The sequence below is a fragment of the Apiotrichum porosum genome (genome assembly GCF_003942205.1).
Source record: "Apiotrichum porosum strain DSM 27194 chromosome Unknown scaffold_1, whole genome shotgun sequence".
NCBI lineage: Eukaryota > Fungi > Basidiomycota > Tremellomycetes > Trichosporonales > Trichosporonaceae > Apiotrichum > Apiotrichum porosum.
Genome location: NW_021167108.1, coordinates 2,450,208 through 2,475,379, shown reverse-complemented (window position 1 = coordinate 2,475,379; position 25,172 = coordinate 2,450,208). Strand labels below are relative to the sequence as shown.

The 25,172-nt window shown below is 59.8% G+C and overlaps 7 protein-coding genes and 1 non-coding gene across 8 annotated transcripts; 2 read left to right on the top strand and 6 right to left on the bottom strand.

Annotated features, from left to right (window-relative positions):
* Positions 1–225: 225 nt before the first annotated feature.
* Positions 226–1,203, bottom strand: EHS24_000902 (uncharacterized protein; the record flags this gene model as incomplete). Its single annotated transcript, XM_028616714.1, has 4 exons — positions 226–374; positions 427–757; positions 911–1,028; positions 1,067–1,203. 4 exons carry the CDS (start codon positions 1,201–1,203, stop codon positions 226–228), a joined length of 735 nt encoding a protein of 244 aa, XP_028480571.1.
* A 4,653-nt stretch (positions 1,204–5,856) lies between these two features.
* Positions 5,857–9,788, bottom strand: EHS24_000901 (uncharacterized protein; the record flags this gene model as incomplete). Its single annotated transcript, XM_028616713.1, has 3 exons — positions 5,857–9,244; positions 9,326–9,610; positions 9,658–9,788. The coding sequence occupies 3 exons, from the start codon at positions 9,786–9,788 to the stop codon at positions 5,857–5,859; spliced, it is 3,804 nt and encodes a 1,267-aa protein (XP_028480570.1).
* A 758-nt stretch (positions 9,789–10,546) lies between these two features.
* Positions 10,547–12,122, bottom strand: EHS24_000900 (uncharacterized protein; the record flags this gene model as incomplete). The annotated part of the gene is made up of 8 exons (XM_028616712.1): positions 10,547–10,798; positions 10,878–10,931; positions 11,127–11,255; positions 11,303–11,687; positions 11,728–11,746; positions 11,785–11,834; positions 11,874–11,890; positions 11,928–12,122. The coding sequence occupies 8 exons, from the start codon at positions 12,120–12,122 to the stop codon at positions 10,547–10,549; spliced, it is 1,101 nt and encodes a 366-aa protein (XP_028480569.1).
* Positions 12,123–12,886: 764 nt separating this feature from the next.
* Positions 12,887–13,396, top strand: EHS24_000899 (uncharacterized protein; the record flags this gene model as incomplete). The annotated part of the gene is made up of 2 exons (XM_028616711.1): positions 12,887–12,891; positions 13,201–13,396. 2 exons carry the CDS (start codon positions 12,887–12,889, stop codon positions 13,394–13,396), a joined length of 201 nt encoding a protein of 66 aa, XP_028480568.1.
* A 241-nt stretch (positions 13,397–13,637) lies between these two features.
* Positions 13,638–14,903, bottom strand: EHS24_000898 (uncharacterized protein; the record flags this gene model as incomplete). Its single annotated transcript, XM_028616710.1, has 5 exons — positions 13,638–13,868; positions 13,951–14,122; positions 14,170–14,235; positions 14,321–14,529; positions 14,625–14,903. The coding sequence occupies 5 exons, from the start codon at positions 14,901–14,903 to the stop codon at positions 13,638–13,640; spliced, it is 957 nt and encodes a 318-aa protein (XP_028480567.1).
* A 562-nt stretch (positions 14,904–15,465) lies between these two features.
* EHS24_000897 lies at positions 15,466–15,551 on the bottom strand. The gene has a single exon. It is a non-coding gene; the product is annotated as a tRNA-Ala (tRNA).
* A 550-nt stretch (positions 15,552–16,101) lies between these two features.
* On the top strand, positions 16,102–20,569 carry EHS24_000896 (uncharacterized protein; the record flags this gene model as incomplete). Its single annotated transcript, XM_028616709.1, has 12 exons — positions 16,102–17,023; positions 17,098–17,297; positions 17,337–17,595; positions 17,636–18,587; positions 18,626–18,680; positions 18,729–18,825; positions 18,867–19,191; positions 19,239–19,265; positions 19,303–19,459; positions 19,498–19,673; positions 19,716–20,160; positions 20,228–20,569. 12 exons carry the CDS (start codon positions 16,102–16,104, stop codon positions 20,567–20,569), a joined length of 3,957 nt encoding a protein of 1,318 aa, XP_028480566.1.
* Positions 20,570–20,845: 276 nt separating this feature from the next.
* On the bottom strand, positions 20,846–24,239 carry EHS24_000895 (uncharacterized protein; the record flags this gene model as incomplete). Its single annotated transcript, XM_028616708.1, has 2 exons — positions 20,846–22,922; positions 22,972–24,239. 2 exons carry the CDS (start codon positions 24,237–24,239, stop codon positions 20,846–20,848), a joined length of 3,345 nt encoding a protein of 1,114 aa, XP_028480565.1.
* Positions 24,240–25,172: the final 933 nt, after the last annotated feature.

Genomic DNA, 25,172 nt, shown 5'->3' with positions numbered 1-25,172 from the left:
GTGGCAGAGTGGCACACCCGCGGGACGGGAGTGAGCGTGGGCCAAGCTATGGAACGCGTGTGTGGAGGGTTTGTGCCCAAATTAAAGAGAAAAAAAAAAGAAGAAAAAAGGTGTCGGCACGCAAATCTATTCACAAGCAGCGAGGGGGGATAGTGGCGACGAAAGATACGAGCCTAGATGGATTGTTCATATTGTTCAGAGCTTCTGAGACCGCGCAGCCGACGTTTACTTGCACGCGGGGGTGACGGTGCAAGGAGGAGCGTAAACGGTCGTCGTGGTGGTCGTCGGGGCGCACGCAGCGGTGCTGGTGACGGTCTGGGCGGGCTTGGTGCTCACTGCAGTCGAGGTCGACTTGACAGTGGTGTAGCAGATGGCTGGAAAGGTCAGCATCGGAAAGGGAGGAGAGATGCTTCTCAATATGCTCACAAGTGTAGACCGAGGTCTTGGTGCAGTAGTACGACGTAGCGGTCGACGTCGAGCAGGCCTCGTTGGTGTTGGTGACGATGGCGGTGGAAGTGACGGTCTTGGGAGTGCACGAAGGGTTGGTGGGGGGCGAACCACCACGCTTGACAGCGGGAGCCTTGAGGGGCAGGTGACGGCGAAGACGCTCGGCGTTGGTCATCTCCTCGGGAACCTCCTGGCGCTTCTTGTACTTGTGGGTAGGGGTGCACGCAGCAGTGACAGTGGACGTGGTCTTGGTGACCGTCTTGATCACGGAAGGGGTGATGGTGACAGTGATAGGCTTGAGAGTCGTCGTCTGTTGCCATCAGCATGTGTGCGTAGCGGTGGTTTGTTGCGGAGCCGGGCGCGCCGATCAATGGATGGAATGGTTCGTGCTCCGCGAGGCACATGCCTCCAAAAAAACGATCGGCGTGGGTCGGCGGACGCAACACCAGCACCCAGTACTTACAGTGTAGACAAGAACGGGAATGGTAGTGGGGGCGTTCACAAGAGTGGTGGTCCGGTAAACACACGACGAGGGCTTGGACACCGTGGTGGTGTAGGGGGGCAAGTTCTTGGTCGAAGTACTGTCGTGGTCAGCGAGTGTGGCGATGTCACAACTTACACCGTGTTCGTCTTCCAGACAGTAGCAGTGGAGCAAGTAGCACCACCACCACCACCGCCGCCGCCGCCGCCGCCGCGCTCTTCGACGAGGGCACCGAGCGCAAAGGGAGCAAGAACGAGGAGGAGAGAAAGCTTCATATTTGGTGTCTTTGGGGATGAGGATAAGGCGAGTAGTTGGTGCGGAGGGAAGGGAACGGTGGTGGAGGGGACCGTGAAGAGGAGGAAGAGGGTTGAAGAGAGAGAGAGAGAGAGTGAGAGATAGAACGTAAAATGGAGGCGATGAGAAAGACGGAGATAGGTTTGATCAGAGACGACCAGTGGCCAGTGGGAGAGTGGGGCACAAGGGCGTAGGAACCACTCGGCACCCTCGCACGGCCCATCAGTGGGTTAGCAACGCCCGCCTGGTGGTCGTGGGAAACACAGGCGTGGAGGACGATCCACAGGACAGGACAGTCGCCAAACAGAGAGACAGCTGGGCAGGACATGGGCAGCGCAGGAGAGACGCGAACAAGCAAACGCAGATGGTGAGGTCGTAGGTTTCCCTGCCTGCGCCTCGGAGGGCCTCTCTGTGGCGGCGATCAGTATCGGCACGGAATCCCACGCCGGGCCAAAGCGTCCCAGGCGGCAGGGCCCACCTCTGGTTTCCAGCTGCAGGAATGCCACAAGCACATGCAGAGGACAACGTGGGTAGTGCGAACACGCACTGACGACTGACACACCACTGCTGTGAGACTGGCGACGACGTTTTTGGCCTTTTGGGTTGTGCGAGAAACAAGGCGCCACCATAACATCCAGTCCCCCCCGCTCGTCCGCGGGGGGCGGCTAAGCTGTTGCTCTTCCGCGGGGTGGCGGATGGCCGCTCGACGCCACACCCTGTGCGTTCTCTCTCGCTTGCTCTGTTGGATTCCATTGTCCCCTCGACGCTCTCGCTCCCAGCGCAACAGCGCAACAGGCAGCCTCCTCGGCTGCCATGCATGCACCACCAAACAAGGGGCCAGCTGGCCTTCTGGCGGCACCTCGTTTGTTCTGACCCTCTCTGGCCCCCCCAAACAGCAACTCTGGTTCTCCCTGCCCGCCGAGTTCCGACGCCACGGCACTGTTTCCTGCACCGGTTTGGCGATACAGAGTACAGAGTGCGTGATTGTCAGAACCACAGAGAGAGAGGCGGTCGAGGCGGACGACCATCCTGCGGCCTGCATGGGCCATGGGCCATGGGGGTGTTACGCCCATGGCCCATGGCCAGACTGCAGATGGCTCTGCATACCGCAGCACGACCCCCCTCCCCCGGCGAATGCGTCGTGGAGTCAGACAGTGCCACCACCCCCACCCACAGCTGTCCTGAGGGGCAGAAGGTTGTGACCGTACGCACGCCCGTAGGCCACTGCGCACTGCAAAGGCATGTGCGTACACCGTGCAGTGCACCCAGCTCGCGTCTCCGCCACAGCTTGCGGGTGTCAAGGCCAATAGGTTACAATCAGTGTCATACACGGGACGCTGCAAAACCCAAAAAGAGGATCCGAAATGAAAACCTAGGCTTGACACTCTCGGTTCCGATCCTGTGGGTCCTCTATTCCAGCCGCTGTTGCGAAGGATCTACGACACAGCGATGGATGCGAGGTCTCAGTCCAGAGCGCCAGAGCACTCCACAACGGCCGTAACGGCCACAACACGTCAGGGTCTTTGGCCAAACGATGCTTTGAGGGACAAATTGGCAGCGTGCATGAGCAATTGACAGTGCGGCATGCCGGCCAAACGTCCGGCACCAAAAAGATTGTTTCCGGGTCTGTCTCTTTGTGATCTCTTGGCTGCGTTCCCGGCGGTGCTATCATGCCCCTGCAGCGTCCACCGAGTCCCTGCCAGTGCAAGGGACACACTATCCGTGCTCTTCTTCGCATCCACGCAGGCGTGCAGCTGCGCTCATCGTCGGCAAAGGAGGCCCATGCGGCTCCACAACAAGTCTGGCCCGCGCAGAGGAGTCCTGCGAGGCGCATGTGCGGCAACCTCCGACTTGTTTACGTGAGCCACGGCCACTTGCTACTTTCTGTATAAACGGGGTCTTGCTCGTCAGTGCCAGCTGTCTGTGCAGTTCCGGATGTACCGGGGGAACACAAGGTACATGAGACGGACAACGGCGAGGCACCTACCTGGCAGATGGCTCGTTGCCATGAGCCACAATGGCGCGAGGGGCAGAGACATGGCGTGGCGTAGCGCGAGGCATGTATGAACCCCCGAACACGCCTGTACCACGTCTCCCGGCCGCTCCAGAGGTACAGAGGGTTACGACGTCGCCACTGCAGGATTGAGGACCCACACATCCGTGCATCCGCAGATCGGTCAGATATGTTTGTGTCTCCCCATATCCCATGTGATGGGAGCGAGAATTCTAGGATTCTGGGTGTCACAATCTGGACCACCGTACCACCGTGGAGCACAAACAAGATGTTGGTGTGGTCACATACGAAGATGAGTTCCCTTTTTGCATCTTCCCCAAGAGCGCTGCTTCCTTCGACCTGAGCTAGAAGTGGCACAGAGATCCACAGACCACAGAGCCTGGACCCTAAATCTGCCACCCTCATCCCCATCGCCTGATATCGCCTGCGCTCCTCCCTGTGCGCTGCACGGTCCCTCGATCCCTATCTCTGTCACCACCTGATGGAACTCGAGGACTGGCCTCGCAGGCCCAGACTTTTTTCAGCACAAACATTGTGAATCTGCGGGAACTGGCAGGAATCATCAGACGTTCCAAATCTACGGACTCGGTACTGTTCCTGTGCTGCGAGATCCGGCTGTGGAAGGTACATCCTGTGGATCGAGCCGGCGAGGTTACCAAATCCTACACAATTGCTCGCTAAGAGCGCCTACAGAGGCGATGGGGTGACATCCTCTCCAGCTCCCCGCATGATCTGGTCCTGATCAGAGATTGCTGATGTCGCCTAGCCGGGGCTGGGACCGTGCCCAAGAACGCTGCTCGGAGCAGAACAAGGGGATCTCGGAGGATGGTGAGATGGCGGTGGTGGCCTCGCCATGGCGCCGACGCCAGGCCATAACGCAGATACAGTGGCAGAAATGCAAAGGCGCCCAGTGGCCAGTGAGATTAGGTGACCAGCGCGCACGGGTCAGCTTATCGAGTGTCAAAGTATGTCCTTCCGCCGCAGCGTCAGTACATATGGGAGACAATACCACCACAACTCTTCGCTAGAAGCCCCCAGAGGCCCCAGAGATAGAGACGGCAGGACACAGGGAACGCCACGTCCATTTGTACACCCGGTGGGGCCCGGTGTTTGTCGATGGGTACGTCGACCGGCCGTTCCCAGCGTCTCAGTCAGCGATTGTTCGCTGCGTACCACTGGGCGTTGTGTCAATTAGATCGCAACACTTGTGTGTCCAGAATACTGGGTTGCGACCTGGTTGTAATGGGCCCACACGTTGTCTCATATCTGACCTGTCAAACTCAACCCTGTGATGTTTACGAGACCCACACAACCTGTGTGTGGTGTGGTGGTGGTGATTATCAAAAACGCACCGAAATCGACAAAACCGCCAAACCGCAGGAAAACACACTCGCATTATGTGCTTCTCGCAGACCCCCACCACCACCACCACCACATATACACTTTCACGTTCTCAATACAGCACCGATATGGCCCCGTAGTCGTTGTGCAGCACCAGCCCCATGCCCAACTATCCACCTCTACGATATCTCCCAAGCCATGTCTCAATCCCCATGACACAAGAACATACACAACCCACCCCATAGAATCGGCCAGTATCCTGTCCGAGATCCAAGATCTGGGAAAGAGTACGCCAACTATCCAACACACGCGCTCGCACACGTACACAGCGGACCCAGAAACACGAGTCGCCCAAGACAAGAAACAGCACAAACACCCGCCAAAAGCGTCGTATAGTCGTAATTGAGCCCCAGCAACAAATGTCTCGGACACGGAGGCACAAGGGAACGGGACCAGTACGGCCGGCCACACGAAGGGTCTCGGCTCGTAACATTCGGATCCTTCGGCACGACCCAAGAGACCTTGCCGACCCTACGCTCACCCTGTTCCCTGGGCATGGAGTGTTCGGCGTCCCTCTGCATCCCTGCTCTCGCGTGCAGTGGGCAAAACATGGTCTCCTGCCTCCGTTGACTGCATCGCTGCAAAACACCATAGGATGCGATATGTGCTTGTCGCCATTGGCGAGGGGTTTTGTATGGGCGTCCGGCGTGACCGGCTGGGCCGGCGGTCGGCGGCGCCATAGCCAGCCAACCTAGCAGCCCACGCACCACTGCGCCAGGAGGCTGTACCCCGGCGGCACCCACGGCGGCAGCGAACACGAACACGAGCAAGTTACCTTACCTTACCTTACCTTGCTGCGCTGGCTTCCTGGCTTGGGTGGCGGATGGGGCTTGTACGTGCTAGCACGTACACCATGGAATGGCAGGTGTGCGGTGTGCTTGTCTGCCTAAGGGCCACTGCGCGACGTTTCACTGCTGGCTGATAGCGAGTGACATGTCACATACACTAGAGGCGGCGTCCGCGGTCTCCTCGGTTCGACCACGTTCTGCCCCGTCGCAGCGACGCCTCAGCCTGCCTGCTGCCTGTGGCAGAGGCAGGTAGCAGCCACGATGCCCAATCTCCAGAATCGCACAGATGCAATGCGCTCGTACATGCTGAATGCAGTGATACTCTGATACTGTAAAAATGCGGGTATCCTCAAGAGCCAAGGGGGGGGTAGATGAAAGAAATCACCAACGCTCTCGTCGTCGTCGTCTTCTTCTCTCGCTTCTCTATGCTACTACTCGGTGGCAGCCTTGATCTCCGCCGCCACATCGTCACTCGCCTTTCCTACTTCCACCGTGGTCGCTGTTGTCACAGTCGCAGTCAGAGTCTCGACGACGTCGGACGCCTCGGACGCCTCGACGACCTCGGGCTCGCTCCCTGCCCCCAGGCTCTCCACCTCGGCGGCAGCCTGCGCGGGCGTGACGCCATCCTCGTCGACGCGGCGTACCATCGCCTCATCGATACCCCGCGCCACGTCGTCCTCGGGGACGCGCACGACCTCGCCGTCGGGCATCGTGCGTTCCAGCATCCCATGCGAGATGTGCGTGTCGGCCGACACGCCGAGACCAAGTGGGTGAGCGGCAGACGAGGCATGCGCGAGAATCTCGTCGCGTTCCTCGTCGGGCGTCAGGGCTGGCGAAGCGGGGCTAAGACCCCGCTGCGAGATAGAGTTGGCGCGCCTCCGTCCAGAAGCGGCGGACGATGCGGCAGTCGCAGTTGCAGTGGTCGTTGTGGTGGCAGTAGTAGACTCCAGGGTCAGAGCCGCGGCGCGCGTGGCCACGGCATCCATGTCTGCGCTGGTCGGTGGCAGGTCCTCACCCAGGTCATCGCTCTCGTCGCCGGGGAAGGACCACGAGCTCGTCGGTGTGCCGACCACATCGGCCTGGTCGCTGTCGTCGCCTTCGGGGACGACAATGGCGGGCAGCTCCTCGGCGTCCTCGGCCCAAGGCTGGGGCTCGGACGACTCAAACTCGCGGTCAAACGCCTCGGCCCAGTCACGCGGGGTGAGGGGTTCAGCGGAACGGAACGAGTCCACTGTGACAGACGAGGATGAGGGCGCAAAGGCGTCACCGAAGGGGTTCTCGCCCGAGTCGCCGGTGCTAACCGAGGTGAACGCACCCCATGCGTCGTCGTCGTCAAAGTCGTCGCCCCTGGACGCCGTGGACTGGAACGCGCCAAAGTCGTCCTCCTCGCCGGTCCTCTCGCGCGAAGCCGCGGGGCGGAGCCAGTCGGCATCGTCGTCATCGTCATCCGACGAGTCCATGGCTCCCGAACGAACGTTGCTGGGACGCCAGAACTGCTCCATTCCAGCATCGTCGTCATTGTCCGCGTCGCGGTAGCTGTCCGCCTGCTTGGCCGTCGTGCGGCTGAGAGGCTCGCCAATGGTAGCGGCAGGCGAGTCGTCGTCGTCGTCACTCTCCGAGTCGCTCCTCTCGCTCGTAGACGTCATGCCGCTGCCGAGACCAGGGAGTGGCTTACCGCCAGCGAGCGGCTGCGAGTCACGCGCACGAGTCTCACTCAGGGATCCGTTGACAAACGCTGCCCAAGACTCCTCGGGGTACGAGCCCTTGATGAGCTCCTTGAGGTCGGCGGGACAGCGGGTAAAGAACTTGACAAGCTCCTCGGCTATCAGGCTAATGTGACCCATGTACGAGAGACGAGGCTTGCGCGGGACTGAAGCAACAAAGGTGTCGTTGAGCTTTTGGGCAGCGAGGACCCGGTCGACGAGCTCGGCCTTTGAGAACAGGTCGATGATGAGCTCGCGGTTGTATCCGCGACCCAGGTTGCCGTTGAGGATCTGCTGCAGAATGTCGTACACGAGGTGGTGAAGGAAGTTGTTGTTGGCATGCTCAAAGAACAGGTCGAGGAGTGTAGGCAGGACAGAGAATTTGATCAGCTGCTGCTTGAGGCACTCGCCGGTGGAGAGAGCCTCGTCCGACGAGGCAGGCTTGGCGGCAGTCTCGATGTCGTCGTCGGCGACTGACGGCGCGGCAGTGGTGGCCGCCACGGCAACGTGGCTGGTAGTGTCGCTGGGCGCGGTAGGCTCACCGCTCTCGATGCACATGACGTCACGCAGGCGCTCGGCGTCCTCGAGGGAAGGAGGAGGGGGCACAGTGACCTCGAGCGCCGGTGTCGAGGTGGTAGCCATAGCCGTGACAGGCTGTGCCTGAGGAGACGTCGGGGATGGCGTGTCCTCGTCGTCTGACAGTGGCACATCGTCGCTCTCGAGCGAGTAGTCTGTGCTACCCGACGACACGGGGAGCTGGCGTGCGTCCGCGACCTGGATCTCGGGCAAGTCCTTGTCTGGAGACTCCTCACCGGCCTCTCCGGCCTGCAGCGCCTGTCCCAGCCTGTCAAGACCGTCAAGACCGCCAGCCAGGGCCCCGCTATCGCTGTACTCGGGTCCAGTGCCGGGAACGCGGTTCAAGGTTGCCATGTTTGACGAGTGGAGGAGCTCGGCATACAGCTCAATGACGCGGAAACGCTCCATGGTGAGGGGCGCGGGTGTGAGCGCCGAACACACCCGGTCCTGGCTGCGCGGCTCGGTGAGGAGCTTGTTGAGCTCGCCAAAGCGCTCCGAGATGGCAGCAACGAGGTTACCCAGGTGGACAATAGCGAGCCTGTCGGTGAGCTCGGGCAGGACCTCCTCCATCTTTTTCCTGCTCGCCTCGCCATCGGAATCTGGTACGTCCTCGTCGGGTGCGACATCAACACCGCGCATGGTATCGCTCTGAATAGCCATGAGACGGTTGCGCATCGTGTTGAACAGATAGGGCTCGGCGAGGTCCGAGTTGTTGCGGCGAATCACCTCGACAATCACGTTGCACACATAGCACAGCGACGAGGTGGCACTGGCTACTGATGGCAGAGGGTGGATGACGAATGGGTCCGAGCGGTGGGTACCGGCTCCCTCCGTTGAAATTCCCTTCCAGTCGCGGTCGGTGAGCTTGGCCGCGTCGAGCATGTAACCGACGAGCGTGGTGATGCTCCGGCGGTTGGTCAGCTGGCGCACGAGACGGTTGTCCTTGTGGCCCGAGCCGCCGCCAGCCTGCTGGTCCATGGCATTGCCACCCTGGGGGTTGAAGCTCGAGTTTGGCGCCGAGACTGAAATGATCCCCTTGAGGAGGTCGGCGGCAATCGCGTGGGTCGAAGGAGGGTAGTCAGGCGAGAGGAGCGCGAGGAGGCGCGGGATGAGCTGCTGCGACTCGAGCCAGCTCATGACGTCGGACACGGATTCCTCAGTCTGGATAATGCGCGCCAGCATGTCCTGCACTGCGGGAGACTCGATTTTTGCCATCATGCGCTCGATAACGTTGGGCATGGCCTGGATAAAACGGACCATCTCGGTCGTGCGCTTCTGCAGCAGACTTGCGTTGACACGCATCCACATGCCACGGATCACCTCGGACTTGCGCTCGCGCTCCTCGTCGGCGTCCGTCCAGAACTGGAGCAACGCGCGTTCCCTCTCGGTGCGGACGTGAGTTGAGTGCTCCCGCTTGGGATCCACGGGGGGCAGCACAGTGTCCCAGAACGGTCGCAGCAGCGTCTCCTTGTGGTTCATGACCGTCTCGGGAATCGTCCACAGCTCTGACGTGAGGATCTCAGTCGCCACTTGGGGGTACCTGGTTGCTTATCAGCGTCATGGATTCTTCTCGCGCCGGTCCGGTTGCCGGGTGGTGTTGGTCGTTCTATCGCTGACTCACCGTTGCCGCTGCGCATCGCAAGACGCGGACTCTTCGGGTCCACCAAGGCCCTCGCCGAGACCGATACCCAGTCCGGGGACCTCGACATCGTCGTCGACCTTCTCGGGGGGTGGTGTCGGTGCGGCGCTGGCGCCGTATGGAGGGTACGCGTCGGGGCTGACAAGTGCGCGGGCATACGCCTCCTCCTCGGCCGTCACTGCCTGGGCATCGAGCTCGTCGAGGCCAGAGGTAATCCACGACAGGAGGCTCTTGACGCTCTCCTCGCGGCTCAGGTATGTCACAAGCCTGCGGCAGTGTCAGCATGATGAAAAGGGGGGGATGTATGGACCCACTTGTTGTTTTGCGCTTTGCACTCGGCGAGAATGTCCTGCTCGTCCAACAGCTCCTCGACCGTTGGCGGCGTCTCGCGGGATAGGAGGGTGTCGAGCGTCGAGCCCGACGCAAAGCTAAACTTCCACAGCATGGTGTGGTGTGGTGGTGGTCAGGCAAACCAATGAGACTTGGTGTTGCCAGACTGGGATGGGTGGGTGGAGGCCGACGCGGAGAGCGGAAAGGCTCGGCGCTGGGAATGTAGCCGCCGTGGGCGGTGGGCAGTGGCCAAACGGGGGGGTCGCGGCCAGTGGGGAAGGGGCCTAAGTGTGCTCGCGGTGCTTGGTGTGAGCAGCGAGCGGTGTCGGCGGAGTTGGTGGTGCCGACTGAAGAGGAACTTCGATTTGGCTTCGGCGGCGCGTGGGGAAGCCGGCGGACCGAGACGCAACTGAGACTAGTCGCGTGCTTGGGCGGGGGTGGGCGCTTGCAAACGGGGTTCGATAGGCGTGGGCGGCGGGTGCATGGGTCGGTCTGGACGGGTCTAGTATGCCTAGGGGTGTCCGGCACTGTGCTTGGGGGTGTGCTAGGCGTGTAAAACGCTGCGTAGAACGTTTGCGGGATGGCTGTTGGTGCTGATGGATGTGGAAGGAAGCGTCTCTCATCTGGCTTTGGTCGCGGAGCGGGGGCGGGAGTATTTATTGACAATGTGGCACACGGCGCGGCCTTTTTCGTTTTGCGGGGTTGGGATGCGGGGGTGACAGCGAGGATCGCTGGATCGCGAGGCCAAGTATCAGCATATGCTCCTTTCCCCATGCATGCATGCATGGTCCACAGTTGCAGTCACAAGATCAGAAGACCTTTGATTCATACATGTACAGTTTGTGTTTTGGTTTTTGGTTGCGGCATCTCCTACTACAGCTTGGCGGCTCCTTGGCGATCAGACTCGCGCCTGGGCCGGATCCCCTCGCCAAAGTCGGCGCGGATCACACCTTCCTGGCTCGTCATGGCAATGAGCACACCCTTTTCAGTGTACACGAGACCGCGGACAAGACCACGTCCAGCGCCCACATCAACTGACACAGCCTCCATGACGTGCAGGAGCGGTGCGCTCTTGTCCATGTCCTCGGGGAAGGGGTAGTAGTGTGTAGTGTGGTCCAGCGAGGCCTGGCCGTCAGTTGAGGCAACAGTGTAGCAAACTTGCCATCATTCCCAGGCGAGGCTTGGACGTGCCACCCAGACCGACGGCGCGGCCACCGGTACCAATGAACTGGAAGTCGGTCATGAATCCAATCAGGGCCTGTGGGTCAGCGCCAAGCACGGTCTCACTCCTATCTTGCCCTACACACTCCCTGCCTGAGATGTCCGATGTCTTCGGCTACTGCCATGCAACATTTTGGAGAGCGGGCGTAGCCGCAGGTCCGAGAACGCCACGATAAAGAGGAGCATTGCTGATGCCCCCCTAACATCCTTGCGCGGTTCCAAGTCGACTCACCCTAAACGAGTTGTCGTCCAGCTGCTCTCCGGGCTCAAAACGAGGCTTCAGCCAGATCGCACGGCTAGTGCCCCACTTGCCAGCCTGCTGGCGGGCAATGGCGATAGTGACGGGGGACTGCTTGCGTTCCTGCCATTGTCAGCTGGAGACCAACGTTTCTGGGATGTGACACCCACATCGATGTAGTTCTGAACAGCGCGGACCTTCTTGCCGAGATCGAATCCGCGGTCCTTGACTGCGTCGAGGAACTTGCTCCAAGTTTCCTCCTCAATTGTCGCCTGGCCCCACGGCGTAATATCCTCGGGGAAAGGCTTCTGGTAAGTCGGCGTGAAGGGCCGAGTGTCGTATGACGGCTTGGGAAGCTCGCTCCCTCGGGGAGACGGGACCTCGAGCTTGTCAAACTTGAGCGAATGGGTGATGGGCGGGTCGTCCTCCTGGTTGTACGACACACTGTCGTTGCCGTTGGCTGGTTCGCCGACGCCGGGGATCTTGCGAGGAGGGGAAGTGAACGAAGCCATGAGGATGAAGACGGTCTTGGAGTCTTGCAGCGCGTGCACAAGGCTAGTTGTTAGCTCGCATTCCAATGAATGTTGAAAGTCACCGAGTCGCGTAGCTCTTGCCTGCAATGGTCAGCTCCGGTGCCACCGAGGTCACTCACCATCGCGCAGACGTTCAACGGTGAACGTAATGGGGACCTGCGAGTTGGCTCTATATGTTAGAGATAATCTCGTAAAGATTTTCGCTCACGGGAGAAGGAAGAAACACTGGCAGGTCAGCATGCCTCGCAACATCCCAACTCACATGCTGCGCGTGTAGGTCCTTATCCTCGACTGTCCGGGTGGCAGCGAGCATTGCAAGACCCACAACTTGACCACCAAATGTACCTCTGGCACCGCTTGGAGTCCATAAATGCCCAGAACGGAAGGCCTCAAGACCGCGCATTCGCCCAACAGTGTTGAGGAGGAGGGTCTCGGAGATGGAGACGAGTGGGGGCATTTTGAACGGGTTTTGGGGTGTTGAAGCCCGTGATCGGTGTATACTTGTGGTCTGTGTGTGCGCTGCAGCCTACTTATGCGGCGTATACGATGGCGTAGTCGATGACCTTGCAGAAAGAGCGAGTAAGTGGATAACGAGTGAAGAGAGATTGAGTAACGATGGTGGAAATGAACGTTCGGGAGAGTCATAGCCGTCACATGCGACGGATACAAAATGCCACCGGCTACGACGTGTCGGCCTTGGCCGAAACGCTCTCTCGGCCGCCACTGACTACAGCGCTAGAGGCTGGGCAACGACCCCACGGGGAATGCGATGAACCCAGTGACATTGTACCCATTCGCACTGATATCAGACTGAACAACGCGCTCAAGAAACGGAAGTGGTGCCACAGCACACAGTCCGCTATGCATGTGGATTGATCAGCTGTTGGGCGCGGATCGGCACCTGGAGGTTCCGAGTCTCAGATGTGTATGACCGTGATCGTCGTGTGAACATTGTTGACGTTGCCCAGTCTTGTCTCTGCTCACCAAGCAACAGTAGATCCATAACTTTTGCTGACCACAAGCAGAACGACCTATCACACCGACTCAAGAAAGCGAAAACCTCCTTTGGGGTCAAGTACAGGGCAAAGCGCAAGCCTTGCCCGCCAAAGTGACCCCCATATCAGCAACGTGCTCCCCGTCCCTCCGAAATTTTGCCCATATTGTTTACGATGCCAACATTTATATATGTTGAAGGGCACCCCTTGCGATTCAGACTCAGAGATGCGGTAGGCTTTTATATCCCCGCAACGAACTCGGCCTCAGGCCTGAGAACGGGAACGGTCCCCATATACGACGTGGAATGACGGAGGTACATACGTAGTTCTTGGAATAATTGATGTCAGAGTTGTTTAATCAGGAAGTGGCGGTGGATGTGGTGTTGTTATTGCAGCTTGGGGGATGGGCCACGGTGTTGATGTGTATGGAAGAGACTCGGGCGTGTGGGTTACGTGTGCACACATATGGACCGCGTATCCTCGCCATCGTGACCCATGAGAGACACTACACTCTACACTGCATATAAACACGTCATACAGCACTGACGCAGAGATCCAGACGCTCAACGCCAGGCGGACGCACCCCGACTTCCGCAAGGATTTCGCGGGCAGTGTCAACATCTCACCTTTGGAAGAGCACCGCGCCAAGAAGCGTGCCGAGGACCAGGCCTACCAGGAGAAGCGCAAGGGCGCTGACACGACCAAGCCTGGTCCCTCGAAGAAGCAGAAGGACTGAAGGGATGTGGTAGTGGATGTCAAAGTACTTTAGCTGTGTTGGGTAGACGAGAGGTGTATATAGTCTAGCTGTAGCCATTGTGCATGTGCGCCTTTGAGTTCCATACAACAGTGAACGTCATCCAAGCGGCGCCACAGGTGCACGTTGATGTGCGCGTCTGCCATCATGAGATGAACAATGGTCATGTGTGCAATCGTCCAACATGAAGGGGATATGTATATGCATGCCTTTCTAAAGCCTCTTATTCCATGTTGGTCCACACCTTGACAACATCAGGCTCCTCCTCGAGTGCGTCAATTGTCTTGCCAATGTTCTGAGCCTGGTCCTCGTCCACGCCACCTTCCTCGCCTACAACGACGGGGTCGGTAGCGACGTACGCCAGTTCACTCGAGCGGAGGGAGTAGGCCGCGTCGTGAGGGGCAGACGTGAGGAGTGAGGTCAGCGAGCCGAGGTCGTTCGGCGCAGTGATGACCTGAGAGTCAGCAAAAGGCATACACGCTGGAGCAGGAGAGGCAACGCCAGTCTGGGACCAGTACACCCCCCAACCAACTCACCTCCCACACCATTCCCTCATCGTCTGCCTCCACCTCCCGCACATCCTCCGCGCCGCCCTCAGCCGCGACATCAAAGAGAGAGTCAAAGGTAGCCGCCTCGTTGCCCTCGATGGGCTCGAGCCAGATACGTCCCTTGCGCTCGAAGAGGAACCCAACGTTGGATGCCTTTGAGCTGGGTACTACGTCAGCGAGCGTGATTGGCCAGGACACTCAACTTACCCGCTCTTGGACAGCGCCTCCTTCACTTTGCTGTTGGTACGCGCGGGGTTCTCGGTTACGCACTCGCTGCAGGGTTAGTAGATGGACTACCAGCACTGAACCAGACCAACTCTCATGCCGCCTCAAGGCCGGTGCTCTCCTGCGTACTCACATGATCATTGCCACCTTACCGCCAGCACCTGTGGCCTCGAAAGTGACCGCCTTGCCTGTGCCGTCCGCGAGCTTCTTGGCGCGAGCGAATGCCGACTCCACGAGGGCCTTTGGCAGACCAGCCTCCTTAGCCTTGGTAAGTGCAGCTGCAAGACGAGGGTTCAGCAGCGGGTCGGGCGAGTTGGGTGGGCGCAAGGCGGTGTGGACTTCCTGTTGGGCCAAGGTGGAGCGTTAATCAGTCGGGAAGTCGGTAAGAGTCGTTGTCAGCGCTTCCCTCACATCCTTCTGCTTCGCTGCCCACTTACAGCCATCACTCTGCTGTAAAACGCGCCGCGAGCACTGTCCACGGCGCCCTTTTTATGTCTGATTTTAGACCATCGTGAATGACCACTTGTAGCAGTCGGCGAGGTCGTGAACGAACGCGACGTGGTGCCGAAGGTGGGGATGGAAGACACGACATTCTGGGAGGCGATAAAGGTTCCGGCCCAGCCGGACCTCGACCTCAAAGCAGCCATGCGGCACGACGGCCCAGCGTGGACTGCGCTGGCGAGGCTGGCGGCGTGTGTAAGGCCGCGAATGGCCATGGTGGGTCGGATGTGTGGAAGAAGGCGGGTAGGAGATGGAGGAAGTGAGATGTCGGACTTTTAGTGTGGAGGTGGTTTAAGCGGGCCGGTGAAATTCGGGCAGTCGACGATCTCCGATTTCCGAGGTTCTTTGTATGGTCCATGAGATTAACTAATGACATTACTAAGAAAATTCGGGACCTGGGGAAAACACACTACGTGCCGCAAAGCGCCGCTCGCCGCACGTAGTGTGTTTTCGGGACCTGGGGAAAACACACTACGCGCGGCGCAGCGCCGCTCACCGCACGTAGTGTGTTTCTTTGGCCTGTAGGGTGCGTTCCCGCCCACTGCGTCATGTTGTGTGCGCGCATGTGTGCATTGCTTCACAGACGGTGATACGGGGGAGGCCAAAGAGCTCCAACTGCACCATACATACGACCGCAGACCGTAGAAAGAAGGGGGTTTACCCCCCATTGACTTTATGAGATGTGCTCCGCCTCTCTCTCCATCTGCCACGACGTTGTCGTGGTCGTCTCCTACACTTTCTTCCCGCCCAGACCAGGCCAGCAAACACCAAAAAGAGTGGACGAGTTAGGAATCGAACCAAAGACCTTGTCAAGTAGGGTAGAAGATGCTAATGACACGCTCTACCAACTGAGCTACACGCCCGATGATGTTTTGTCTTTGGGAGCCATGAAAATGAATGGCCAGATATGAGCTGCAAAGCAACCAACTGGATGGTGTGGTGTTCCCACACAACTCAACGCCGGGAGGAGTGCTTGAGTTGCACTCATTACAGCGTCCCTTCCCACTTCTCATAATGTGAGCGAGCTTTTGAAAGAGTTATCCTGCAAAGCGCCACTCAAGGCCGAAACAAACATCGAGGTGGAGCGAGCATTCGTCACCATCCAATGTGTCTACGCACCTACACTTCAGCCCCGCCTCCTTCCCAACTCCCTATCTTTACACCGTTAGACTGCAGATGATGTGCCCGTGCGTCTGGTTGCATACACATTTTGTGTCCTATCGATGAACCGTATGCACAGCAGTGGTGTTACGCAAATCCCCTTATGTGACGAACTTGGTTCGTGCCTGTGGGCCTCCACAGTCCGCCCTACACAGAACAACAAGCCTCCTCTTGGCAGTTAAACGTTTGGTATCTCGCCCAATCTTCAATTCTTCCTCACCTCTCATTATCATCGCATCACCCCAATGAGGCATGGCGTCACAGATTCCGCCTCCCCACAGGGGCCGACCCCTCACCCCACCGCTACCACGCTCACCGCCCAGCGCGTCTGACCTGAGCGAGGAGGCCTTCAGCGAAGCCGACCTTCCTCGCGGTCGGAGCCGTAGCCGCTCTCGCACACCCACTCGCGCACGTCGCTCTCTCGCCGCCAGTGTTGATGCCGAGGGGTTTATTCGAAAGCCCAACAATGGACATGGCAAGGGCCGTGGGCACTATGGCACGTTCAGTACCGCCGGCGATGGCAACTCGGTCAGCGCAACAGCGTCCACATCCTTTGCCTCCCCGTCGACCCGCAGGGGGAGACCACGCTACTCTGCGTCCCCAAGCATCGCCTCGTCCTTCCCCACCTCCAGGATGAATCGCCGTACCACATCCTACTCCAACCTCAACGCCTCGGACGGGGCCAGCAACAATCCTGTTCCTCCAGAGCGTGACTACCTTGCCAACTGGGAGACCCTTGCGGACCTGGTCGTACCGCCGTCGCCCGCTGATGTTGGTTCATCGAGGCCGCGACTGCGCATGAGAAGTCCATGGGGCCGGGATAGGATCCCTTTTGACAACACGAGTACGCCTACCCGCCAGCGGTTGTCCACCCAGGTCGAGGGACAGGTCTCGCCTGCGGTGATGCTGCTCCAGTCCCAGCAGTCGCATCCACAAGATATCCCCGGTCACCACCAGCCTGAATCTGAAGCGAGCTTCTCTGAAGTCCTCTCCACGTCTCCTGGGAACGTGGGTGAGCCCATTGCGAGCTTTGGCTCGGTCGCCCAGACGATGGACTCGAGCTTTTCAGCGGGGACAGCCATCCCACCACCTCCACACTTCACTCCAGCGTCGAACGGGACGCCACTGGTGTCCAGTACACCCATGCCGGCGACCGCTCCACAAAAGAAGCCAGGTAAGGACCCAATAACGGAGGTGTCGCCAGTCACCGCACACCTCTCTTGCAGACACACCGCCTGACATCTACAGATCCGCCTGCGCGTTTCAAGCTCCCTCCCTATACACTTTCCATCCTCAAGTGCTCGCTGGCGTACCTCATCGCCTCGCTGTTTACGTTTGTGCCCCGTCTCTCGGCTCTCTTGAGCCATGAAACAGAGACAGACGTCCACGGTCGTGTGCACGCCGTCCCTGCATACAGTTCGCACATGGTCGCCACTATTGTTGTCTACGTGCGTTGACATACCGCAACCGTCCTGACAACTCTCCAGTTCAATCCTGCCAAGTCCAAGGGCAACATGATCCTATCGACCCGGTACTGTGTCATTCTTGCCCTCTTCTCCACAGCGGTTTCCTTCATCTCGTTCGGTATCATCGCAGTGTTTGACTCGTACTCGCCCTCGAATGGGAGTCAATGGGACTGGATCAGCGAGATGGGAGACTGGGTCGTCTGTGTCGCTTGCATTGGAGGTGGTATGGCTACGCTTGCGTGGCTCAAGCTGTGGGTTGGTGACCCAGCGTTCAACACTGGTGAGTTACAAGCAATCACAGGCGGTTCACTGACACCCAGGTTGCTCCATGGCTGCAGTGACGCTGTTTACAGTCATCGTCAAGGAAGGTGGCTGGATCAAGCTCAAGGAGGTGCTTTTTATCGTCTTCATTGGCGTCCTCATCACCAACATTGTGTGCTTTACAATCTTCCCCGTCTCGGGCACGTCCAAGCTGCAAGAGTCAATGTCCAAGTCGCTCAACTCATTCTCTACCCTGCTCGACCTCCTTGGATCGACCTTTTTGCTAGAAACCACGGTCGTAAAGGAGAACCGCATGTCGCTCGCCGACGCAGTCAAGTCTCATGGTGCTGCTTTCAAGGCTCTCAAGGGTAGCCTGGCGGAGGCCAAGCATGAGCGTCTTGTTGACCCACGTATGCGTGGTGCCAAGCTTGAGCTCTACGAGGCTGCGTTGGGAAGTATGGCACGACTCGCGCAGCATTTGGCAGCCATGCGAAGCTCGACGCGTGTCCAAGAGGCCCTCTTACGCGCCGCTCGCCAGGGACGCATCTCGCTCGACGTGGATGTCGATAGCGCGATTGAGAAGCGCCACTTTGCCGAGTCGGTAGTGGAGGAACTCAACGAACTGCCAGCGGTGACTGTCGAAGATGAAGAGGACGTCGAGCGCAGCGTTGCCCTCTTCCTCCAGCTCCAGCGTCTGACCGGAGACGACCTCGACACCCTCGTGGCAACATGCGACGACGCCCTGGACGGAATCGAGGACGTGTTGACCAGTGACCAGGCCAAGGTCCCAGCCGGTGTGGACCTCGTCGCCACTCACGCGGCCGTGTCTGCTACTGTGCAAAACTTCTCGCGGTCAAGCAGCCGTGCTATTAAGCGAGTGTATGCTGGCCCCAGGAGACGGAAGGGTATCTATGCCTCTGGTTCGAGCCATGGCTCGGCCAGTGGCAGCTCGAGCGACTCTGAGGATTTAGACGATGAGGGTCCCAACGAGGTCGTGTTCCTTGTGTACTTGTGAGATTAGGAAACCCTCGCAATCTCTAATCTCACAGCTTCTTGTTCACTCTCGAAGAGTTTGCTCGCGAGCTCCTGTTTCTTCTCGACACGGTCAACGACGCAAGTGACAGAACAGGAGACAGCTGCTGACGACCTCAGATCACCACGGCACCTAAACTCTCGGCGTGGGACCAGATGCGCGCCATCCTCGCGCCATGGACCCATCGCAGGAAGAACTTTCTTTACAAGCAGCTCCGTGAGTTGCAACCTCCGGCTGACGGTTCAACTGACTCGCAGAACAACTCGTCCCCATTGACCCCTCCAAGCTCCAACCGCCAATGTTCCCCCGCACCCAGCGCGACGAGCGTGGTACGCTCCTCACTCCAACCCCGCAAGGGCTTTCGCGGATTGGGAAAATCTACCACTGGGTCTGGGAGCTTGGAGCACGTCTCAGTGAACCTGATATGCGGTACGCTCTCAAGACCGGTCTCGCCGGTGCCATCCTGGCCGCTCCTTCGGTGTTGGAGAGCACACGGCAGATCTTCTTGGAGTATCGCGGCGAATGGGCCCTCATTGCATTCTTTGCCACTATGAGCCCGACACTTGGACAGACTAATTTCCTGTAAGCAGCTTGCCTTGTCTCTTGTTCTCGGGCTGACACCATCGCAGGTCATTCTTCCGCATCGTCGGGACACTGTGGGTTATGAGAGCGAGTAACGTACTAACCCGCCAGACTGGGAGGTACTGTCGCCGTGGTTGCCTGCATGCTGTTCCCCGAAAACGCGGTCGTTCTCCCGATCTTTGGCTTCCTTTTTTCCATGCCGTGCTTCTACATTATCACCCAGATGCCCGACTACGCCCAGGCCGGACGCTTCATTCTGTTGACTTATGTGGGTGATACAAGAAGAAAGTACGACTGACGTTGCAGAACCTCACTTGCCTGTACGCGTACAACCTCCGTGACAGTGACAAGGACCTGGCGCCTGTCACTATTGCCATCAGACGGTGCACGTCCGTTGCCGCTGGCGTGGTGTGGGCCGGATTTGTGAGCCGGTACTGGTGGCCATACACTGCACGCCGTGAACTGCGTATGGGGCTGGGAGAGTAAGTCTGCTTTCTGACACCGGTTCCAAGCTGACAAACTAGCTTCTGCCTTGACCTGTCCTACCTCTACTCCAAGCTCGTGACGACGTACACTCGCGGCGTCGAGGAGCTCGCCCCGCAGCATGCTGAGGGCACCGCGTCCCCGTCAGAGGACACTCCACTCCTTCCACCCTCGCTGTCCCCAACGGCGCGTCACCACCTCGTCCCCGGTGTGAGGCAGTTTATGGCCATGGAGCTCCACCTCCAAGGCCAACTAGCCACCCTTCGCGGTTTGCTCGCGCACTCGAAGAACGAGCCGCGTCTCAAGGGCCCGTTCCCATTCGCATTCTACAACGAGGTGCTGCTCAGCTGTGAGCGCATGCTCGACCGTCTCCACTCTATGCGATGCGTGACGACACGCCACGAGTGGGACCAGAGTATCCGCCAGGCATTCGTGCTCCCCGTCAACCAGCACCAGCGCGAGATGGCCGGCAACGTGATTCTCTACGTGCGTGGAACGTGGGCTACTGGATGTCTCACCCTGAAAAGCGACATGCACTGACTCTCACACCCAGTTCTACACCCTCTCGGCAGGCTTCCGCCTGCGTATTCCCATGCCGCCATACCTGCCCCCCGCGGAAGCCGCGCGCGAACGCCTGGTCGACGCCATCCGCGACTTGGACGTTGTCAAGCGCCGCTCGGTGCGCGGCGGCGGCCGCCACCTCTTGTTCTTCGCCTACGCCCTGGCCATGCAGGAGGTCATCGCCGAGCTCGACTATCTCGGCGGGCTGCTGCAAGATGCCTTTGGCGTCATTTCGCAGAGCACCGCACGCGATTTCGAAGACTTGTTCATTGGCGGCGCGGAATATACCGATGGCGAGGTGGGGTCGAGTACGTTTGACACGAGCTACATGTAGCGAGCGGGCGGGCGAGCGGGGGAGAGAGACACACACACAAGAGAGGTGGTATGATGCAACGTGGCATTTCATAAACACAAGGTAGATAGCATTATGACACAGGTTGGTTGCGAATACGGCGCAGGTGGGGGTATGCGTTTGCAGGTATCAAAGGATCGTGCAGGGGGGCATCAAGTTTCTACGGGTGATGTGCGAGGCAAGGGATCAATGGACGGGGTACTCTTTAATCGTGCACTGAGGATTGTGTTCTGGACTCATGTAGGTAGGGCGCGCAGGCTACAGCTCTGCCCAGCTCGTGTGCTCCCTCTTACGGCGCAGCAGGCCCATGAGGTCGCCGAGCCTGGCGGCGTCGGCGGCCCCCAACGCGCCGCGGCTGACCTCACCCTGCACCGCGTGCCACATTTCGAGCAACACGCCGTCGAGCGTGTCCCTCCGGCGCGCCGCTGGCGGGGTCGTCGGGCGGCTGACGTCGTGCGGGAACGGGCGGAGCTTGCGGGACATGGTGGACATGGTGGACGCCGGCGAGACGGATAGTGGCGAAGCGGCCCGTTCGGAAACAGAGTGCATGGGCAGCGTCGACGCCGAGGGTGGTACGGCGCAGGCTGCCTGGAGCGCGGCAAAGTCGATCGAGTCGTCGCCGAAGAACTTGGACAGCTTGGACGAGTTCCGGCGACGGTGGAACGACGGGGAGGCGTTGGTGGTAGCCAGCGATGTCGTGGACGCGTGCGGTGAGGGGCAGGTGGCAGCGGATATGGAGGGTGGCGGAGTCATGTTGCCGCGCGGGGCGACGAAAAAGGACCTGGGACTCGACGGGGACCGGTCATCGGCAAAGGGCGAGAAGGATACCGAGGCTGGAGGCGCAGACATGCGGCGTGTAAAGCGGGTCGCAAACGAGGACCCAGTAGCTGTGCTGGCGGCGGGGGAGGTCCGACCAGACAGCCGGCGGACCGTGGTGGGTGTCTTGGTCGAGTAGACTGAAGCTGGCGAAGCGGGGCTGTACGGTGAGTTTGCCGGCGGCGCCAGGCTAGCCATCACCTCCTCCTCCTCGTCATTAGCAGACTCAAGCTCATCGACAAGACACGCCAGACGGTCCTGGTCGTGCTCGACAAGGTAGATGAGACTCTGAAGCGAGTTGCGGTAGCCGTCAAACGTAGGCGACCCCCTAGACCCCGTCGGCTGTGGACCGAGTGGCTGGGGCCGTTGGATCGGAAGGTAGAGCGCGGGTGGGGGAGTGATGCCAAACTTCTTCTCGAGCCTCGTGGCGCGCATGCGGGCCAGCTGGCGGTCAGAGGCACTCATGGGCCCATTCGGGTCAAGGAGCTCGTCTGGGGGAGGCTGCGACACCGTGTCCACAACAACCACCTCCTTGCCCTCGCGGTTGCGGCGGAAGGGGGCGCGGCTTCGCAGCTTGTCGCCCAGTACCTGGAGGTTGGTCTGCGACGTCTCGCGCAGTGGCGGCGTGCACGACGGCACGAGGTCCTCTTCGCTGTTCCGCATCAGCGGGTCAACGAGGTGCGAGGGGATGGGTGTGCCGAGCAAACGTTTCAGCTTTGCCAATTGGAGGCGACGGGCAGTGCGCGCCGCGTCCTCGGCCGACCGGGTCGGAGATGAAGGTGGCGAGCTGGCATCGGTCGAGGTGGTGGCTCCGGGAGACGACGGAGGAGCGACGATGAGGTTGATCTGGTGGTGCTGTTCGCCGCGAACCAGCTGCTGCTCGCCACGCACGAGCGTCTCGGCCACAGTGGTCTCACGAGCAACGTAGACGCGCAACCCGGCCGTGACAGGCATAGCGGCCTCGCCACGGATCGCGCGCGCGAGGCGACCTCCCTTGCGTTGCGACGACTTGGGGTCGGACGGACCGTGGTCCACGACACGCTGCGGGACACAGTCCTCGCGCAGCCACTCGGGCGCGGACGAGTTGGACGAGGGCCACACGTCCTCCTCGACCTTGGTGGTGACGGTTGTGGTGGCAGTGACGGGCTCGACAACAAAGCGCTCAATAGTGGGCTCGGTGAGCTGCTCGCCCAGCATACGCTCGAGCTTGCGGGTACGCTTCACCAGCTGGGCCTTTTGGTCAGCCGTCAAGTCCGACTTGCTGGCCATGGCAGCCGGCAAGCGCTCCATGAGCGACCCGTAGACCTGGTTGGGGACCGTAGGCTGCTGCCTGCTGTAAGGGGCATTGTGGGATGCAGCAGAAGCAGCAGAGCTCGTCGACGGCAGCAAGTTTGCCAGCGTGGTGGTGGACTCGGCGTACCCAGAATCGCCAGACTCGATGGACATTGTGCGATACACTGCCTCACTGCTGTCGATATGTGACGGGTCAGGGCCCAGGTTGAGTGGCTCGTCGTAAAACCTGAGAGGGATCAGCTTAGTGCAAAAACAACCAATTGATGTCTGCTTACCTCTTGACGAGCCGCTCCGTCTCGTCCAGCGTCAGCGCGGGGTGTACCCGGCTGCTCTCCGACTGATGATGGTACATGTCAACGTGGCGATTGGTCCAGTGTGCTGAACGTAAAGTGTCGTCCTCTCGCGATGGATAGGGGGTGGTAGCACTTGCAGCGACTTGGGCCCTTGCAACTCGACTGTTTTGACGGACGATGCTTGCGCTGTCCTCGGGTTGCTCGTCTACTCCGCCACAGATCAGTGGCGTTCCAGCGCTAGGCGGTGGCTTGTGTGGTGCAGGTACAGGCTCTCCTCGCGAGGTCGAGGCTTGTGCGGGCGGCGAAGGCTCACGCGTCGGGGGTTCCGGGAAAGCGGCAAGCGTAGAGGGCGAGGGAGCAAGGGTTCCTGTAGGGGACGGAGGGACGATCGCAGAGTCGCTGCGCTGTCGAGCCGCGAGGAGATGTTGGATAATGGCAACGTCCGTCTCGGGGCGCCAGTGGGTCGCAGAAACGCCGCTTGATGCGACGGTTAAGGCCGTGGAAGCAATAGATGTTTGACGGCTCAGGTGCGCGCCAGGAAGTCGAGGAGAGTCGTCAGGACCACTGTCAACAGCAACGTGGGCTGCCCTTGAACGGTTGCTGGAGCCGAATGTGCCCGAGCTGAGTGAGCGGTCGAGTGGGGTGAGTCGTACAGGCGGGGCGTCGGAGACGGTGGTCGACGTCAACGCGTTCGAGTATGCAGAGCTCGACGTGAAGCTGTAGGAGCGAGACGACCGTTCGATGGGAATGGGTGGTGAGGCTGGAGCCTCAGCAAAAGGCGACTCGAGGGCGACGTCGTATGCTGGTGGGATGGCGATATGCTCTGCCGATGGGCGAGAGATAGAAAGGACAGGGGAGAGCTCGAGTGGGACGACAGGAGAGTCAAAGAAGTCAAAGTCGAGGTCGGTGACAGAAGACGGCAAGAGGGAGAGGTTGGGAGGTTTTGTTGTGCGTGCAATGCCTGTTGTGGTGGAGCTCGAAGCACGGGCCGCCCTCAACAACGAACTGTCCTGATCGCTCGAGGAAGAAGGTGATCCAAGCGGCGACGACGACAATGATGGCGATGACACCTGCGCCCCGGACGCGGTTGCTGTTGTTCTTGTAGCGACAAAAGACGCGGGGGGTGACTGTGCCAGGTCGGAAAGCAGGACAAGCTGTCCACTGGTTCGACGACCGTGCTGAGCGGTGCGGACGCGCTTGCTGCCGGTTGGGATCAACGAGCCGGAGCCCTCAGGGTGACTTTTCTCCATGTTCGCGTTTGTGTCGTCCCTCGCACCCGCAGCATCCAGGCCCACCGGAGCGGCGGTGGAAGGGTCATGCCTGGCGTCCACTACTGATCCTACTGATGAATGAGGATTGGCGACAGTGGCAGTCGTAGCAGCAGCCATTGATGACCACGGGTGGTGAGACATGCCGTGTTGTGTGTGACGTGGTGGTGTGTGGGTACGTGTGTCACACGCGTCCCGAGCATGAGAGTGGGCCAGAAGGTTTCTGTGATGGCGACAAGGATGGGGGGAGGGGTGGGGTCAAGACAAGACAAAAAAGTAGACGGGTCGAGGTCGTGCCAGATATTGACGACGAGGGTTGCTCACGATCCTGACACTCGCAAGGGGTTTCCAGATCTCGACAGGAGGGGGTGTGGGGTGACCGAGGAACCAGAAAGACAACCCAGGTCCCCGATATCTGGCGTGTTGGAGCCTCTTGGGCGTTCGGGACAGGTGGTTTCTGTCTTCCGGTCGGTCGAGGCTCGCGTGATGTATGGCAGACGGTGGGACAGATGTGGGGCAGTGGGTACTTGATCAAGACCCAGAGCCCAGAGCTGTCGTGATCGCCCACGCACACCCGTCTCGATAGGATGTGGGCTGCGCTCGGTATGTCCGAGGCCAGGCTTTTGTGTGGCCCTGTGGGGTATATATTTCTGGTGACCGAGGGTACCGCGTCCGTCCACACTAGTTTGCGTCGCATACCGCAACAGCCCTCACTGCACGCAGCCACCCACACCCACACCCTGCGCGCTACTTTCGGGGCCTCGGGGGGTTTGCCAGTGTGGGCGGGGGTGCAGATCGTTGGATCATTGGATCATTTGGGCCATGGGCCATTGGAAACGGGCGATGCAAGTGAGATTCCTGGCCAACCCCTTGCTGTCCACACCCCCTCCCCTGTGTCGTCGGACATGGCGCACA